The 18,619-nt window shown below is 38.6% G+C and overlaps 1 protein-coding gene across 2 annotated transcripts in view; it reads left to right on the top strand.

Moving 5' to 3' along the window:
* Positions 1–187: 187 nt before the first annotated feature.
* The window catches only part of camk1db (calcium/calmodulin-dependent protein kinase 1Db), a 29,448-nt gene continuing 11,016 nt past the window's right edge, over positions 188–18,619 (top strand). The window contains exons 1-2 of one of the 2 annotated variants that reach the window (XM_020934868.2): positions 188–772; positions 15,729–15,860. In XM_020934868.2, coding sequence (XP_020790527.1) covers positions 675–772; positions 15,729–15,860 — 230 coding nt within the window. In that variant the 5' untranslated portion in view covers positions 188–674. Of the gene's footprint in view, positions 773–14,941; positions 15,104–15,728; positions 15,861–18,619 lie in introns of those variants that run through there. The other variant, XM_055155240.1, reaches the window with a different exon arrangement.

Below are 18,619 nucleotides of genomic sequence, written 5' to 3'. Positions count from 1 at the left end.
AGCGGTGGTCCTTGTCTATTTGTACCCCCAAACAGAGTAAATGTTAGTATGTCAGTGGGGTAAATGTTAGTGTGTCAGTGGTGTGTGGAGAGGAGTTTCAGTGCGTCCCGTGCGTTTTGGCGCAGTGCTTCACTTGTGGCTCTGGATAAACGCTGTCAGTCGGATAGGCGTGCGCAGCAGCCTCCCACTTTCATCGCTATAACAACCACGGGGCGGTCTGCTCCGTGCGCCTCCATGGCACAGCTCCGCCGCAGCAGCAGCCTGGATGCAGCGACTGCCAGGTGTCATCCTCCGACCTCAGCTCACCGCGCACCGCCTGCCTCTGCTCACGGAGGAGGAGGGGGCTCCAGGGGAGAGCCTGCCCGTATTTCCCCGTCACAGTGAACTGAGCAGTGGGGAAGCTCACGCCGCTGAACCGCTACGTCAAAGAGATTAGTCAAATAACCTCTCGGACTGTCGGACATAGCTCCTCTCCTCGAGCCTGGATGTCAGTCTGTAGCGCACTGACAAGCGGATAGACACCACAGCACTTTTGTTTCTCTTTTGTTTTTTAAGGGAAGGGGCTGCCTGCCTGCCTGCCTGCTTGGGTGAGGTGAGGCAGCTGTAGTGTAGGGCTCCTCCGGCGTCTTCTTCTTTATCTCTTGCCTTTCCGCCCCCACCATCGTCGCGACGAAATGGCGAAAGAAAACGGCGAGTCCGGTGACGGTTCTTCATGGAAAAAGCACGTCGATGATATCAAGAAAATCTTTGACTTTAAGGAAGTCCTTGGCACGTGAGTATCAAGCTAAAGCAGCAGCCTCACGGCGACACCAAACTTTGCAGCAATTACCCTGCGTCCAGAGACCAGACACCACCTCAGCCACAGACACGATGCTCGGGCTGACAGCTGTTGAATGTAGACAGTGTAGATACTGAATGATAGCAGCAGCAGCACGGCCTTACGAGGCAAACACTGTCCGTTCTTTCCCACGTTTATCTCTTGGCTTGCTCTGGGAGAGGAATGCTTCTCCAGTCAAATTATTATGAGTGAAGTGAAGTCATTACAGGCTGCCTATGTCACTGTTCATTCAAAAATCACTGCAGCATGCTTTGTTGGCAATTACGCACAGACAGCTCTTTAAGCCTTAATGTAACAAAGAAAGCCACGCAAATGTACTGATTGTGTCGCAACATGGGCAGCCAAACTGAGTAGTAGTTTCAGTTCAGTTTTATCAGAGTAGGCCTGCAGTGATTCTCGTGTTTATTTTGGCTCCGTGTTAGTGCTGCTCGACTTGATAGCCCTTTTCCTGTGAATGAGTTATAGCCCCGAAGGAGGTCCCCAAACTGTTGATACGGGCTGGTCTAAGTCTGTGTGACAGTAACAAGTGGTCCACATATAATGCTAAAATCATTTAAACAGTGAGGGTTTCTTATAGCATGTTTTCATTGTTAGGATTTGGGAATTTAGACTTGGGCTCCTCATGGGAATTGCAGTATGTGTTCAGAAAACCATGTTGAGCCAAGCTGCCTGGAAACTGTGAACTAACAAATCCATGACGTGGTTGTTTTTAATGCACATCACATAGGCTGATAATACAAACACAATATGGACCGATTTTCACTGCCTTACACATCACAAGTAAGTATATTTTTTACTTTTTTTAAAATTCAAATTATTTGCCAACACTTGTGTCACCAGGGAGCAGTGAGGGACCACAGCTTTTTCTCCACATTAGTGGCTATTTACTGGTCAGGATGTTTAGAGAAACCACCCAAACATGTCTCCCATACTGTAGATGTTATATGTAAATATAAAGTCTGGACATTGTCATCCTTAGAATGGAGATTGGAGATGGAGGCTATGAGAAACTCTGGCAAACATGTAGTACCTGTTGGCTGTCTAGGATTTAAATCACGTTTATATCAACTTGCTCATTAAAGGCCTATATTAGGTAACACTGATGTATTCTAAGATTGCCATGAAATAGTAGTTCATAAATTATGCTAAAGTAACATGAAACTTTTTTCTTCTGAGTCACTAATTAAACCAGTATGTTTGACATTACCCATGATACTTATCACAATAATAAATCATCTATTTTAATGGGCCAGTTTCCCCCAACCTTGTGAAGCTATTTAAGCTTGCGTCTACCCTATATTTTAGCAGCAACGTGTAAAACCTTTTCGTAATAGGTAGCTATGTAATGCTATGTCAATATCAGTGCACAGTACATATGCATATTTTTGTAATAATAATGCATTAGTCTTATATAGCATTTTTAAACTTTAAGTTGCTTTACAATTTTCTGTCTTAGCCTATTTATTCAGCCCCATATGCTACAATGATAAGTTACTTTTCTATCCACAGCTGCCCTGAAATAGTCTGCACCATCTCTGACCAATCACTGTGGCCGCTGGTATTCCCAGCTCTCTCCCATCCAAACAGACAACAACTGAGCTCCTATTTTGCTTCCCACATCAAATGTGATCGGGCAATGATTAGGACATTTGGCCTATTACAAGCTTTTTTGATATTTGTTACTACTGTGCTAAATATACTAAAATATGCAAGTAAAAAAAAAAAAACATATCATCTGAATTGCCCTCCTTTACACATCTAGTAAACCTCTATGTATGGCAGTGAGAAATCTGTATCACAGGGTTATTATGCATTATTTATACCTATACATTGAGCCAGCAAGTATTTCTCACTGTTTCAGCTGAAGGTTGCTAATTAAAACACATGCCATAAGAAACCATGCCTCGCTCAGAAATTGCCTTTGCAGAATACTAAATAAAGCAATAAATTATAGAAGTACAACTGTGTGTGTGAAATTCGTGCCTTGCAAATCAATTTCATCAATTTGATAGAGAACTCTAAATCAGAGACCGTAGCATTATTCTTTTTCATTACAATTCAAGCTTAATATTCTCAGGAAAAAGGGAGCAGTAAAGTATCAAAAGTCTGATCAAATTCTGTATCTTGTTCATTCCAATCCAATCCAACTTTATTTGTATAGCACATTTTACCAACATAAAGTCTCCAAAGTGCTGCACAATAGACAATATAAATAAACACTGAATAAAATAAAGCAAAAAATAAATAATCAAGTCAACAAAAAACATGAAAAATAGTAAAATTAGCAATACATTTTTGTTTCTTTCAAGACTCTACTAAGAGTGTAGTTAGCTTTCAGTACAACCCTATGTTTTGTCTTTGTGATTCTTTTACATTTTGAGATGAATTATTCACGATGTGCAGTCAACACCTCAGCAGCTGTAGCTCCTATACCTGAAGGTGCATTGATTTCCCCAAGGCTCTCCTTAATGTGTGAAAAGCCTTTTAAATAACACCATGAGTCATTATCTTTATTTGCCGTTTGACAATGACCAGGTGGGAAGAGAAAATGCATCTCCGCCCACGGATAAACACACACATCTCCTTATAGAACTGATTTAGTTCACACAGGTCATGAATACAGTTTCATCATTAGACTATTTCTCACAATGAAGCACTTGAATATTATTTCTAATCAAGAAGGAAATGTCAGATGTGTCATTTGGGCAAACAGCTGTGTTTCTGATTCAGCATGATGGAAATTATTACTGTGGTTCTTCGCTTCTAATGTCTATTATTATTATTATTGTTATTATGACTAATATAGTGTGACATAATTTCTACTACTATGTTACAACTAGCAGCCACTACTACCAACAACCTACTCAACTTTTACTTTATATGGGCGATAAATTACATGATAAAAATCTGTATCTGCCAAGTTTGTGTAAAATGATTTGCCACAAAAATACTGTACTACTGGTAGCAATTTAACTGCACTAAAACAAAAACAGCTACTGACATAATTAGGAATTAGTAAATGACACGGTCCAGCTGAGTTTTGCCTCTAAATTTTTTAGTTTGTTTACGTACATTTCATGTTTTTTTTCCAGCCTTATAGCACTGCTTTTTTAAACTTCAGTTTCTCCAAGAGATCTACCACATGTTAGCTTTTACCATTTTTGTTTGCGCTAAATTTAAACACGTAGAAAAAACTCATGAGATAATTGCCATTTTCATCTTTCGAGATCTTGTTGCTCGAGATCTTGCCCCATCCTTACTGCGAAATGTTACTACCATTTTACAATCATAGCCGATCAGGCCTGCCAATATTTGGACTAATTTCCTGTAATAAAACCTATATTGTGTAGTCATGTTTTGTGTAGTCATCTTTTTGCACTGTTTTATGCATATTTAGGCACCAGGTCGGCCAAAAAAAAATCAGCTTTTTTTGAACATTTAAGGTTGATAGTCGATGTGCTAAAAACGATATATAGATCTATCTCCACCTCTTTGCAGACTGAATTCATATAGGCCACTGAAAATAGTACAAAAACACATCTCTTTGAACTTTCATAAAGGATACCCCCATTACCTTTACTACTACCACCGCATGCCACCACAACCTATAATTTTGTATGTACATCTGGCCATAGTGTTCTTGTAGTTGTAGAGCTGTTTGTGCATTCCCTCTTTCATCCAGAAATGGTCCAGCGTAGAGGAGCTTTCATAGGACTTGAACGCCTTCGAACTTTGCAACTTTTGCTGGGTGGAATCCTTCATTATCAAATAATCTACTTTACATTTACTTAAAGGTAATATCTTCCCTGACATTGACTCTTCTGATCTTTAAAATGCTAGAATATTGTTACCTTCACCAAAACATACCTGAGTCGTGTTTTGTTTCATTCACACATGTTTGAGTAGTCATTTATTATTTTGTCTACATCTCCAAAATTTAAAATGCTCTGTTCCACATTGTGACGTCAGGAGAAACAGTAGTTTTAGTGGAGATTGGAAATTCAAAGGCTGATATTATCCAAATGATTCTAGTGGAGCTGCATGGAGTTTAAAAACACAGTGGAGCACTTCCTGTACAAGACATCACAAGGTCGAACTGATTGGTTTCAGTTTTAGAGAAGAACTCATCTTAAACATGGAGGGTTTGTATGTTTAACATGTGATGATGGAACAAAACAACTCCAGGTATGTTTTTGATGAGGGAACAACATAGTTGTTTGCAGGTGTTTTATTGCAAAGAAAACTGAAAACCAAATGCATTCTTACTCACTTTAATATTCCATTCAAACAATAACATCTCCATGAAGACAAGCAGGTAGCTGATCCCCCTCAGATAGTTAAATTGTGCTCCTTTAAACACATACTCTATTATTGTTGTTATTGTCTGTGTAGAAATAATTGGATGTCAGCTTCACATACAGTCCTGTGTCACTGTAAGTCTGGCATAAGTCCTACATTGATTATTAGTCAATTAGGTCACAGGGAGTACACAGTAACGGTTGAAATAGGCCACCTGTGGACTGTAGCTTGACCCAAGGATTAAGATTGGGAAGGCCTGGCTAAAAGGAGGAGACCTATAGATAATCTCTTCCTCTGATTGTGCTTCCCTAGAATAACATGTTGCTTTGGGGTTCATTATTTAATTAGGTTATGCACTATTATTGTTACTTTTTAATGTTTAATTCAGTAATCGAGTCAGTTATTTATGAATTAGTTATGTACAGTACTGCATATAGCATTGAATAGTTGTGAATAATTGGGTGCACCTCAGTTATTATTAGAAATTAGTCAGTTGCTTGTGTGTGACTGTGTTGACTGGATATTGATAGTGGCTCTGGGGCTGGCTGCTGCGGTGTCAGTATAGTTCCTCACTGTCTTTTCTTACATGTGTTTTGGATGTGGCTGTTGGAGCTAATGGGATCTTGACCACTGAGTCTATAGTCTTCCTTCCACTGCTCACTACTGGGCTAATTTAGGCCCCCTAAGCTGCTGATACTCTGTGCAAGTAAATTAAGTAACCTGACCACAAGCACCTTTGGAGAGGGCCTGGAGCTGTCAGTGTCCAGATGACAGACTGCTGTGCGCTGACCCCAAATCAGTTAGGCCTAGAATGAATATTTTATGTTTATTTTGTACAAATGCACAACATTTATTTATATTATATATTATATTAATATTTAGTGTATGACATTGTTTATTGTAATCATTATTAATTTATTTTTTGTCAGTCACACAGTGTCACATGTCAATATATAATGGTGTGAACTAGAAAAAACCAGGATGTACTGCACCTGTAATAACCTAAGGCCGCAAAAATCTTTATTTGTATGTAATGTCTCTAGTGGTCTCTATATGACAGCGATATTTGTGAACCTTTATTGTCATCTGCATAGCAACTTCAACAAACAACATGCCCAGTTTATAAGCTTTATCTTAAAATTGCATTTTAAAAAAGGAGAGGATCTAACCTCTTGAAATGTCTCATTTTAAATAAAAAGTTTGATTATTTTAGTGAAGCAGTGCTTGACCTGATGATTATTTCTAATGCTGTGTGTGGCAGTGATGCATTAAAGCAGCACTGTGGTCCTTGAAACAGCCTGAAAACGGCAGCTAGGCAACCAGGTTCTGAAAGTCCTTGGTTTTTCTGAAGACTCTCCCTCCAGCTCCTCACAGCGCTCTGGAGGAGGTGCTCTGTCACTGAAACTGCTCAGTACAAGGTACACAGGCAAAGCAATCTGCTGGAAGACTACACCAAATAGACTGTGGTAATTTTGTGAAGTTACTGTCCTACTTAAAATAGTCTATAAATTATATTTGTCTTGAAATCCAGAATTATATCTCTCTGTATTATAATTTTTTTTACACAGATCAATATCGGTCTCGTCCCCTTGCCCTCTGTTGTGTCTCAAACGTGATCGTGCAATCAGATTTTTTTTTTTTTTTTTTTTTTTTTTGTGACACGTGAAACAAAGGGGCTCATTGGTCACCTATCTTTCTTCAAATTTATCTCACCTCAGATTAACAGAGTTTAGTGCTCCATTTATTGATTCAGCAGATGTTTTTCAGCTTTGTGTGATAGTTTTTTCCAATACAGCGGGCCATGCGTGTCTCCGAATGGCTAATCCACCTATCAGTCACACCAGTTTGAAAACAAGGCGATTCAATGGTGACCAGTCTCACATCTTCGTAACGTATTTATAGTATATGGTGTTTTTTTGATCCATTTATCCCTATACAAATTATGTTTTTGTAGTTTATGTATTTATGCATTCATTAATTTTGTTCACCATATTTTCAAAATCCTTTAATTGAGAAAGGACCAGCCTCGGTGTGGTGTTACTGTCAGAAAGTGTTTCTAGCTCTGAGCATTTTGCCTTTGAGCAGCCTTTTTGTAACCTGAAGGGCAAGACTCAAGTTGAGCTAAATTACAGAACTATCATGGAAACCGTTGAAGACTTGTGTAACACTGATGCAATAGACTGCATTTTGAATCCTTTGTATTAAAAGTTCTCCTGCGAAATTCCACAGTGTAGTCTGGTGGGCGCAGTGCAGAGAGAAGGAGTAAAACACAAAAGAACTAAGCTTTTTGTATGTTCCTGTAATAGTTGTATAGCATGTTCAGTGAAGCTGCAGTTTTCAAGCTAACAGCTACCTACACCAGTGAAAGTGGAGTGTGTGGAGTTAAAAACACAGTGGAGCACTTCCTGTATTATCACATGACATCACAGGGTGGAACAGAGCATTTTCCGTTTGAGAGAAGAACATGTATGAATGAAACAAAACACAACTCCAGTTATATTGTTGATAAGAAAACAACATTATAACATAGATTAGAAAATAGCTTAATATGGGCCGTTTAAATGTTGCTTCAAAAAGTTCACTTGCTATGCCAAACTGGTGTATATACCCTCTCCAATGTTATCTATTGCATTTCTCCAACTGCCTCCTCCTCTCCGTTCATCCAAATGGATTGTGGCCCCTCATGCATCCATCCCACTGGCAGGGGGTAATGCTATAATCCATTTTATTCGCTTCACCTGTCATAAAGTTATGGCTGATTAGTGCATTTTCCCTTGTTATCTCCTCCTCCCGGCTCAGGCAGTGTGATGTATTGCAGACAATTATTCTGTGATGTATCAAGAATCATTGTCCCTCCACAGTCATTACTGCTGGGATCGTAATATTAACAGTCATTTATCTTTATAGACCAGGGACTTTCTCATGTGTAAATAGTTCTAACGAAGCATAGATCAAACTACATTTCCTCGTATCTTAATTTGAGGCTGTCACTGCTAAGTAGATTTGAGAGACAAAGGTATTTACGCTGGGCTCCTGCTGGACTCTGATGTTTACTGTCCTTTATTGTGGGTAGAGACAAGAGGTGAAGAGATCTGTTATCGCTGTGGTCATTTTCAGAGCCAAATGGCTTTCATAACATGGATTAAAATAAAGAAAATGCCCATAATATATCATTCAGTTACATTTATACAAACTCAACTGAACAGTGCTTAACAATATGGTTTGTTGCTGTTGTTTTTCCTAGAAGTCTCAATTGCAACCACTTACATTTTATATTTGAGTAACATGCCACCAACAGAATGTGATATTTAAAGGTGTTCTGTGTGACCTTTCTGGAGGAGAGTGGGTGTGCCACCTGCCTCCTTGAAAATACGATTGCTTTGTTGTAGTATTTCACATAACTTGAATTTAAACAATTCCATGTATTTTTCTGTTCAGTACAGTAAAAAAATATTTTCTTACTGTGAGTACTTGCCTCACCACAGATCAGACCTGTGACTTATCTCCATGGAGATGACTAAGTTTAATACTATACTGTAGATCATCACAGACAAAATGATAGTCATGCTGTCACGCAGGAGGTGGACTCTCCACCAGAAATCTTACATTTAACCTGGACTGTATTGACATTTACAGACATGACAGAAGAACTTAAACACAGATTTGGCTTTTTATATTGACCCTTTGACAGGGTCAGTGCAGTCATAAGTAGACACAGGCAGAACACGCAGCTGCTCCGGTCCCTGGTTGGGCTTTTCCCTGCAGTAAACAGTTCAAAACTGTTTAAAATCTTTGAACATATTTTTACAACAGTACAATTTCACATTTCATCCATTCAAACACACATTCACATACACACACATACACACAATATAATACGATATTTACAGGAATTTACAGGAACAACTTTAGGTTGTTTTTAACCAGACCTTGAGCCTCGGGGTGAACAGTTTAAGCTCTGTTATTCACTTCAGTTCTGGGGTTAGTGAGTTCCAATTATTTTTCGTACATTAATATTAGTGGATATACAACCAGCTTTCTCTAGTTGAAAGTTGCTTACAGATTCCACCTGTCACGTCTGTCGATGACTTTGAACTCAGCAGGCCACTGTCCATTTTTTTCATCCCATACCATATGTTACATAAGCTGCCTCTAGATAATTCAATGCGATTACTCACCCTCATCACAATAACCACATAGTGTCCTTTGAAAACATCTACTTTCCCCTTCACCCATCCACAAAGGAAAACATCACAACACAGTTCTTCCCTATTAAAATTTATACATAGCGTGTTTTAGCTTGTGTGACTCACCACATTCACAATATACTGGTGAACATAGTGAGGTGATGCTATGTAACTGGCTGTCATCTCAGAGCTGTGAAGGACTGCTGCTGCTGCTGGCCTGGCAGAAATTTAAAATGCAAATGTTATTATTCATCAGTGATAAGTGAGACAGCAGGTCAGCAGCGCTATGGTCTGTTGGTGAGTTATAGACAGAGATAAGATGCAGAACACTGGCATTGTCTTATGGCTAGTTGGATCTGATGACATGGTTTGGTTTTACAATCTTAATTTATACATTAACCCTCTGCACATAGTAATTTTACTTGTTAGGTTATAAATATTGGATTAGTAACACTATCACTGATCTTGTTGTCGTTCATTTGCATGTCCGCTTTGTGTAACCAGGTATCCATGAAGTGCATGTACAGTTAAGGATACTCTACCTGGGAATATAGTTTTAGAGCAGTCTGGAGGTTGTGGGTTTAATCCCATATGATATGTCATATGATACTGAGGAAATAAAATTAGTAGGGCCGGGCACGTTAACGCGTTAACTTTGCGTTAACTAATTAAGTCATTAACGCCGACAATTATTTTAGCTCCTTTAACGCAGTTTTTATTATTTATTTATTTATTTTATTGTAAACGTTTGTTTCTCACTTGTTTTTTATTTTGAAAATGTCCACCGCGAGCGTTACATTAAGTTTGACGTCTTTTCTTTACACTTTTTTACTTTTTTCTGACCACGTGAGATGCAACGTGCCCGAGCCTCCGCGAGCTGCGGGCCCGGCCGCGGGCTTCCGGCTCTGAGCTGAGTTTATTTCTTTAGTTCAGTGCTGGAGTCACTGATTTACCCAGATACCATTGGAAGAAAAAATGTGATTGGTCTATTTCCATTCCATTATATTAACCCTTTGTTTCCTAAGAAATATCAGTCCAAGTTTATAACACTGATGTAGAAATTATTACTAGTGTAGTGTTCATTACTCACAGCATAAAAAATATTCAATAAATATATTAGTTGTACAAACGTCCATTCAGTATTTTTTCTTGAGCCTTCCCTGAATACCTTGAAGGCTCTGAGGGTTCCCCTGTGAAAGAAATGCTGTTTGCACAACAAATGTTTGGCTCTTTCATTTACATTTCCAATAAAAGAGCGCTATACTCTACTTTTTAATTCATTAATTGGTTTTGCGTATAACATGCGATTAATCGCGATTAATCGCTCGAATTCATGCGATTAATCGTGATTTTAAAAAATAAAATAAAATTTGCCCAGCCCTAAAAATTAGTTGATCTCAAAATGCAAAGAAGCAAGTTTGTGTAAATGATCCAGACCCAAACTATCCTGCTTCATGTTATCAGAAGTTGGGGTAGTTTTCAGATTTCTATGTAGGCTTTAATGTAGGTTTGGGTGTAGTGGCCAGGTCAAATGCAGATGACAGAGAGTTTTAAACAATAAATTAGAGATAGACCATATATATATCGAGCTGATATTTTGACTTTTTAGCATATCGGCTATTGGTCTTAAATCTCCAGGATCGGGCGATATTTAGTTTTGCTGCCTAAAAAGTGCACATAAATCTTTATATTAACACTTTAATACAAAAAAAACTACACAAATCTTTTATTGATATGAATTACTTGCAGTAATTACTACATTAAATTTAAACTACATCATGTGGGGAAAATAATCAAAATCAGTACATATAACATATTGGCCCCAAAATATCGGCAGATTATTTGCTCTGTATTGTAAACGGTCGGTCATGGATAAATAGATATTGGTTGATCTCTACAATAATTAATAACCCTTAACGTAACTTAAAACATGTCCTTTCATTTTTGCTTATTTGCTGAACATGGCTGTTGTGTGGGTGGTATAGCTTACCATATGTACATGTGTAATGTGACATCACACCTTGTTTTTCTTGTGTGAATTAATAGACCAACACTATCTGAGCTGGCAGTGTTATTTCTCATAGGCCTGACTGAGCACGATAAAGTGGCAGAGTCATCGGCTGCAGGAAGAGATGTTGCTGCATGTTGGGTTAAGCAGGGGACAGAGGAGCTGCTGCACAGAGCTCTAACCATCCTCTCTGTGAAACTGCCGGCTTCCTGTGGTTTGGCTCATTGTGTTGCCTTGTGCAGGGTTTATCATGAGCGTGGCGGAGGAAGACTTTTGTTGTTTGGTCTCCGCTACACAGCTGTGAGATCAGGCTGTGTGCAATATTAGAGAAATGAAACAATTTTGAATGATGCTGCAATAATGGGTTGACCCACCGAAATTACCTTTTGAAATGGGGAACTGCAATCTTAGCTTTTAAAGGATAGCCTAAATCGAAAACAAAAATTTATGTCACACAGGGCGGAACAAAACCCTGATTGAAGTCTCTGTACTATTCCAAGAAAGATAGTGAAATGTGTTGTTAAAGGTAAAACAGTAAATTAATTTATTTTAATTAGATGAAATTGGATCTATTATATAAGCAGGTAAATGAATTATTGGCTTATTACTTATTATCTTTAAAAAAAAATGTTATATGTGTTTTTTATATTTGTTTTTTCATGTCTGATGCTGATACCAATGTTTTAAAATTCAGACAAATAGATGTCCTATAAGGTCAGCCCATGCAGGTTCTTATATTTTTTCCCCCAAATATACAATTTTATTTAATTTTTTGAAGTTTTGATTACAAACTTATTGATTACTACCACCCTGTTGTAATACAGGCTGGATAAGAGAGTTTTTTTTTGTGTCTTCTATGTGCGTGTGTTTGTGTTCAACTTAAACTTTATTATATTTTTGGCAGCTGGTTGACCCAAACAAAAAATGTTGGCCTGGTATAGGTCCACTTATATATTGATCCATCTCTAATAGCACTTAACGATTAATCTACCTTGCTGCATAATTAACCTTGGAGCTTTTACTTTTATGGTACAGCTAAATCACTACATGGTTCATCACTGTTGCCATATGGTAAGTTTATTACAATATAAAGTGTAGCCGTGCACATAGCCTGTTCTCTAACATCTGTGAAGGTTATGTTAGAAACACTGTAGAGTGTAATGCACCATCCCTGACAGACTCTCCCTACTGTCTCATTTTGTTCCACCTTGTGATGTCACAATGGGGTCAAAGTCAGAGGACATTTACATCACCTCGTCACACTTCAGCTCCTCTTTGGGACGTCCAGGTGATCTGTCTGTGTTTGTTTATGTGCGTGGACTTGACCCCTTCCCCCTCTCTCTGTCTCTCTCTGTGGGATGGTGGCTGGAGGATTAACGTGGATTTAAAGGCCACAGTAGGACTTAGTGCAGTGAGTGGGGCCAAGTTGGGAGGAACTGATGACACTTTGAGGATAATGCCTCGTTTGATATCGTCCCCCTGCAGTCCTGGAGGGTTAGACATGTCACACAACTTTAACCTGTAGTCCATTTGTCCACCACCATGTATGTGTTTTACTCTGACAATATAGTGCAGTTTAACCTGGTAAATGGCAAATATGAGTATTAAGTTGTTTTTTTTTAAAACTATGGTTACCAGCCGTCTCCCCCTCCACTGGACCCTGACAAAACTGCATGTTGATCTTGGCGACTATTGCACTAGAATATCTGTGCTCTCAGTTTTGGATCCTATTCACAGCCCCCTACAAATATAAGCATAAAGATAGATCAGAAATGTTCTCATGTATTTTTAACAAACAAAAATAAATAACATTTATGTAGTCTTTGAAATTGTATGATTGCCTTACGTGTCTATATCTACATATGCAGTCTTGGGATTGGCACAAGTGGTATCTGAAATGTTGAATTGTTGAATGTCAAAAAATGTGAACAACTTTGTTATTGTTTGAAGAGTTCAGCCATCCTCACAGAATATCGTTTACTTGGTATTACTACATTTTTGTCACAGTTATTTTTATCCAAGTTTGGCCTTAATACGATTTATATGTGCACTGTTAATTGAACCTTGCACCCCTCCATTACAGATGTAGGCAATATAGACATACGCATTGATCAACAATAGTCTTGTTTGATGTGTGCAGTGTGCTTTTATGAGTCTTGCTCTATTGTCTCAGTATAGTGTACCTTTATCAGGGTCAAGATTCACAGTTAGTCTATAGCAAAAATGTATTCATAGATTTTGGACACAGTAGCTCACAGATCACAATATATCATAATAACAAAGCGCAAAAATATAAATGGTAACAATAAATTCCAAATAAGTAGCAAAAGTAACAGTTGTCAAATAAGACATAATTATATAAATGTATATGTATGTGTGTGGGGGGGTTATGTGTATATAATATAATATAATATATTATAATATAAATACAATTCAGTTCTGACCGTCCCAAATCCAGCACCCTGAGACTCCACACAAGCCAGAAGGAAGGAGGCATAGGACAAGTGAGTGTGGGAATCACTGTCCAGGATGAAACATCCAAGCTCCATAAGTACATCAGGGACAAGGCCCCGACAGATGACGTGCTCAGAGAATGTCTTAGATAGTGCGGTTCAGAGGAAGAGGTGCTGGAGGGACCTTCATGGCAGGACTAGCCCCTACATGGGGTGTACCACCAAAACTGAAGTGAAGTGCCTGATATCAAGAAATCTTACCAATGGCTTGAGAGGGCTGGTGTGAAGGACAGCACAGAGGCACTCATCCTGGCTGCACAGCAGCAGGCCTTGTGCACCCGAGCAATTGAGGCCCAGATCTACCACACCACACCACACAAGACCCACGGTGTAGGCTGTGCAGAGAGGCTCCTGAGACAGTCCAGCACATAATTGCAGGTGTAATGCTGGCAGGGAAAGCATACATGGAACGACATAACGAAGTGGCGGGCATAGTGTACAGAAACATCTGCACAGAGTACAGGCTAGAGACCCCCAAGGTCAAGCTGGGAAACACCTCCAAAAGTTGTGGAGAACGACCGAACCAAAGTCCTGTGGGATTTCCAGATACAGACAAACAGAATGGTAATGGTGAACCAACCAGACATAGTGGTGGTGGATAAGCAACAGAACAAGGCCCTGGTGGTGGACAACGCAATATCAGGAAGAAGGAACAGGAGAAACTAGAGAAATACCAGGGGCACAGGGAAGAGATAGAGAAGGCCTGGACAGTGAAGGCATCAGTGGTGCCCGTGGTGATCGGAGCACTCGGGGCTGTAACCCCCAAACTGGAGGAGTAGTTACAACAGATCCCAGGAAAAAAAAAAAATTACACATCTAAGTCCAAAAAAGTGTAGTACTAGGAACAGCAAAGTTACTGTGCAGAACTCTCAAGCTCCCAGGCCTCTGGTAGAGAACCTGAGCTGGATAAGGGTGAGAGAGACCAATATTATTTATATACATACTGCCTTATGTGTGTAACAATGGCACTTCAGATACACAGCAATTTCGGTGCACCCATTATGTTCATGATGTAGCTGGCATTTTCACTGTCAGCAGAACATCTCTATTGTTATTGTATGCATTATATTATATGACATTATAGATACACACCTAACTGCTGTGTATCTGAAGTTCCATTGTTACAGACATAAGATAGTATTTGTATGCAGAAAGGAGGAGGAGAGAGTGACCTTTATTAATCTGATGGAGTGAAATCATCTATCCTCCCAAACATCTTGATCACACCAGAGCCACAGAGGGAGCTGCTGCTGTGAAGGTGTGCAATAAGAAAGAAAAAGCAATCATAGTGAATTATCTAAGGTGAGGTACTTTAAACAATCAAATTATGTGAGGAAATATTTTGTACCACCTATATTATATTATACAAGATTTCTACAATATCATACAGCAAATGTGACACCTGTTTATAAGCATTGTGATTTACAGTACTTAAGTCTGTAATTAGTCTGGTTTAATTATTGTTACAGATTTTTTTTTACTGTGACATTTCAACCACCTTGACCTCACACCCAAATGTCACTGAAAGCTGATGTGTGACAATGTACTACAGCAAAGTGACCTATTTGATCAATTACTTCACATATGTTTTCTGATTCAGATTAAGTACTAGTCTTTAAATCCAGATAGACTTGGAAAACTCAATTTATGGTCAATAAAATAGATATAAATTTAAAGTGTTTACCCTGCTTTTGGCACATGGGAGCTCATAGTGTGACACTGTTCAGTAAATATCCACAGTATGTTGTTTGTGTATTCTGGCCCACTGTGGCTGAGTGCCTGCTATCTGTGCTACACTGCTGATAGGTTTTCTGTGTCAATATTGTCTGAGTGCATGTAAAGCAGCCAGCTAAGGTGTTTTCTATGTCCTCTCTTTTCTGCAGAGGTGCGTTTTCGGAGGTGGTGATGGCTCGGGAGAAGGCCACGGGGAAAATGGTGGCTATCAAATGTATCCCCAAAAAAGCACTCAAGGGGAAGGAGACCAGCATCGAAAATGAGATTGCAGTGCTCAGAAAGTAAGTATCTGTCGCAACTGATATTTATACTGGTAGGGTTGATTTAATGTGGGTTGGAGAACATTTTTTATTTTGTTTTTCCCTACAGGCACAATACATGTAACTTTAACTTAACCTTTGTTTGAACAGCAGATGCTTTTTTTTTTTTTTCTACATTACATTAAATGATCATAATTGGTGGTTGTATTTTTATTCTTATTTCTTGTCTCTTAAAGTTGTGATGAAGTGAAGTGTTTTTGAAGTGTTTTTTTTTTTTTTTTTTTCAAATTTTATTGTTTAAATCAATATTTTTGTATTCTGGCATTATATTTTATTGCTGTTTTTATTTATTTAATGCAATCCATTTTCAGATTGGGGATGAGCTGACAGGTTTCTAGAAAATAAATATCCAAAGCTGCATTTTATACACAAAAGCCAGACAATTGGAAAAGCTTCAACCCCTATTTCACAGAAAAACGTAGCCTTACTAATAATTCTTTCATACAATGACAATTATGATGCAATAGAAATGTACTCATCCTTTTGACAAACTTTGAAACACATCATTGCATCATCCAGTGGAAACCACACTGACAGAAAAGTGTTTCTGTGGAGAGGCCAGGTACCCGTGAGTTTATTTAACAGTCGATTCCATCTAGCCTCAATTTCAGGTCTTCAGAGCGGACACTCACACACTCAGCCGTGATAGCAGGTGACAGGCCATCCTCCGCTGGGGCCCGCTGTGGGTTGGTCCCTGGAGCCGCTCACTTATCAGTCACTTCTGAACGACCAGTTGTTGGGTGTAGTTGCCTGGATACAGTTGCTATGGCGCGCATTCTGATTTTTGATGTTATTGTTCTCCATACCGCAGCAGGTGGTCTCCGCTTTCTAGGATCGGATCATGTCAAAAACTCAGAAGGATTGGAGCAGGCTGTATTACTAGATTTCATTTAATTCTTCTTATGGAGTTTATTCTTCTTATAGATTTCAGATATATAAAATAAATTGACAAATGTTCTTGATTGTTCTAATATCTTATCAAAAAAGCCATAAAATTTGTTGTTAGCAGCAGGTCCATTACCACTAATCTTTTCTTGGGTTTTCATGAGTGATAGAGTTATGCAAGAGTAAAAAAATAATAATAATAAAATACAAAAAAAAAAGAAACTTAATTTGGCCATACTTTTTTATAATTCCTTCATGTGAAATGTCATTATAAAAGTGTGTGTGTCATGGTTTATCCCTAATTTCATATTTTATTTAGTTATTCTCAATAGTGCTCTGAAGGGAACAAGAAACGTACAGTGTAATTTCTTTTCTTTTTGGGATGAATATTTTCACTTCAGTCTCACATAATCACATTCAACCATAGGTATGCATGTCCATAAATGGGGCTGTATGACATAACATTATTAGAGAGAGTATGTGGATCCAACTACTAACACAGTAAAGTAGACATAAGGTTTCTTCAAAAACAATATTAGAAGTAAAATCTATGGTAAATCTATGTTCTGTATAAGTATAATTAAAGGTCCTGTTTACGCAAAATTGACTCTTGTGAGCTTTAAGCCATGTTATAATGTTGAAGTTGTGTTCTGTTTCATTCACGTGTTTGAGTAATCCTGTAGTATTTGTCTGTATATCTCCAAAGTTCAAAATGCTCTGTTCCACCTTGTGATGTCATGAAGCTGCAGTTTTCAAGTTAACAGCTACCTTTTACTAGCCTGATTCATCAGCTGGTTTCACTTTGTGGAAACCATCTGACCTTGCAGCATTAGAATTTGTGTGCTCGTAGGAGGGTACTTTTTTAAATTTAACCAATCACTGCTATTTGGTCGTGAGTTAAGTAATGTGCTGCTAACGGGGCTAAGTGGTATATTCAGCTTTTTCCAAATCTCGTAGGAAGAAGGGCAATAACGTCTTTCCACTTTATAAAATTAACCAAACATTTTCTTTGTTCCGGCTTTAAATCCTCAATCTTGGAAATAGTTGCCAACACCGAATATATGGCTCTTCACTGATTGGCTGGAACCCGGACTCGCACTTCCAGGGTTTTTGTGAACCGTCTAGTGTATTCTGATTCCTGACCTAGTCCCTGGAGAGAAATGAAATTGAAAGAAGGCACTAGGTCTGGCTACCCTTTTACCTTTTGTTTAGCAGAGATTGAAGATGTGTAGATTTTAAAATCACACTGGAGCATTTCCTGTATTACCACATGACATCACAAGGTGGAACAGAGTCTTCTGTTTTTAACTTAGCTGAAAGGGTTTTTCTGTTAAACATATATGAAACAAAACACAACTCCCTGTATGTTTGTGTTGAGGAAAAAATATTATAACATGGATCAGAAAATCACCTAATATGGGCCCTTTATTAATTTATTAAAATACTAATACCACCCACTTCTTGTACTTCTAATCAGTGTTGTTTTGCAGTGAAAGCAGAAGTTCTGAAGGCTGTTTTATCCTTTGAGAATTGTTTTCCGCCCTCCTCTCAGCCACCTGCCCCTCTCCCTGCTCTCACACACAAAACCTTGTCACTCGGTTGCCAGGACACAGATTCTTGGCATTTACATGTTCCTTATATTAATTTCTTCAGGTGGTCTTGCCAAGAGGGGGGAGGGTGGGCTTGTTTCTTGGCGATGATGCTGATTCATTGATTTGCATCCTCTAAACGCCCCCACAGGCTCACACACAAAAGATTTTCACCTTTTTGTACAGAGAATGAACATCGTAGCTTACAAATAATTAGATGTGTGAAACGTTACAAATGTTCAGAAA

The sequence above is a fragment of the Boleophthalmus pectinirostris genome, unplaced genomic scaffold, assembly GCF_026225935.1.
Source record: "Boleophthalmus pectinirostris isolate CB_2022bp ecotype Guang Dong unplaced genomic scaffold, ASM2622593v1 HiC_scaffold_2, whole genome shotgun sequence".
In the NCBI taxonomy this organism is placed as follows: domain Eukaryota; kingdom Metazoa; phylum Chordata; class Actinopteri; order Gobiiformes; family Gobiidae; genus Boleophthalmus; species Boleophthalmus pectinirostris.
This window is presented reverse-complemented; position numbering and strand designations above follow the sequence as displayed.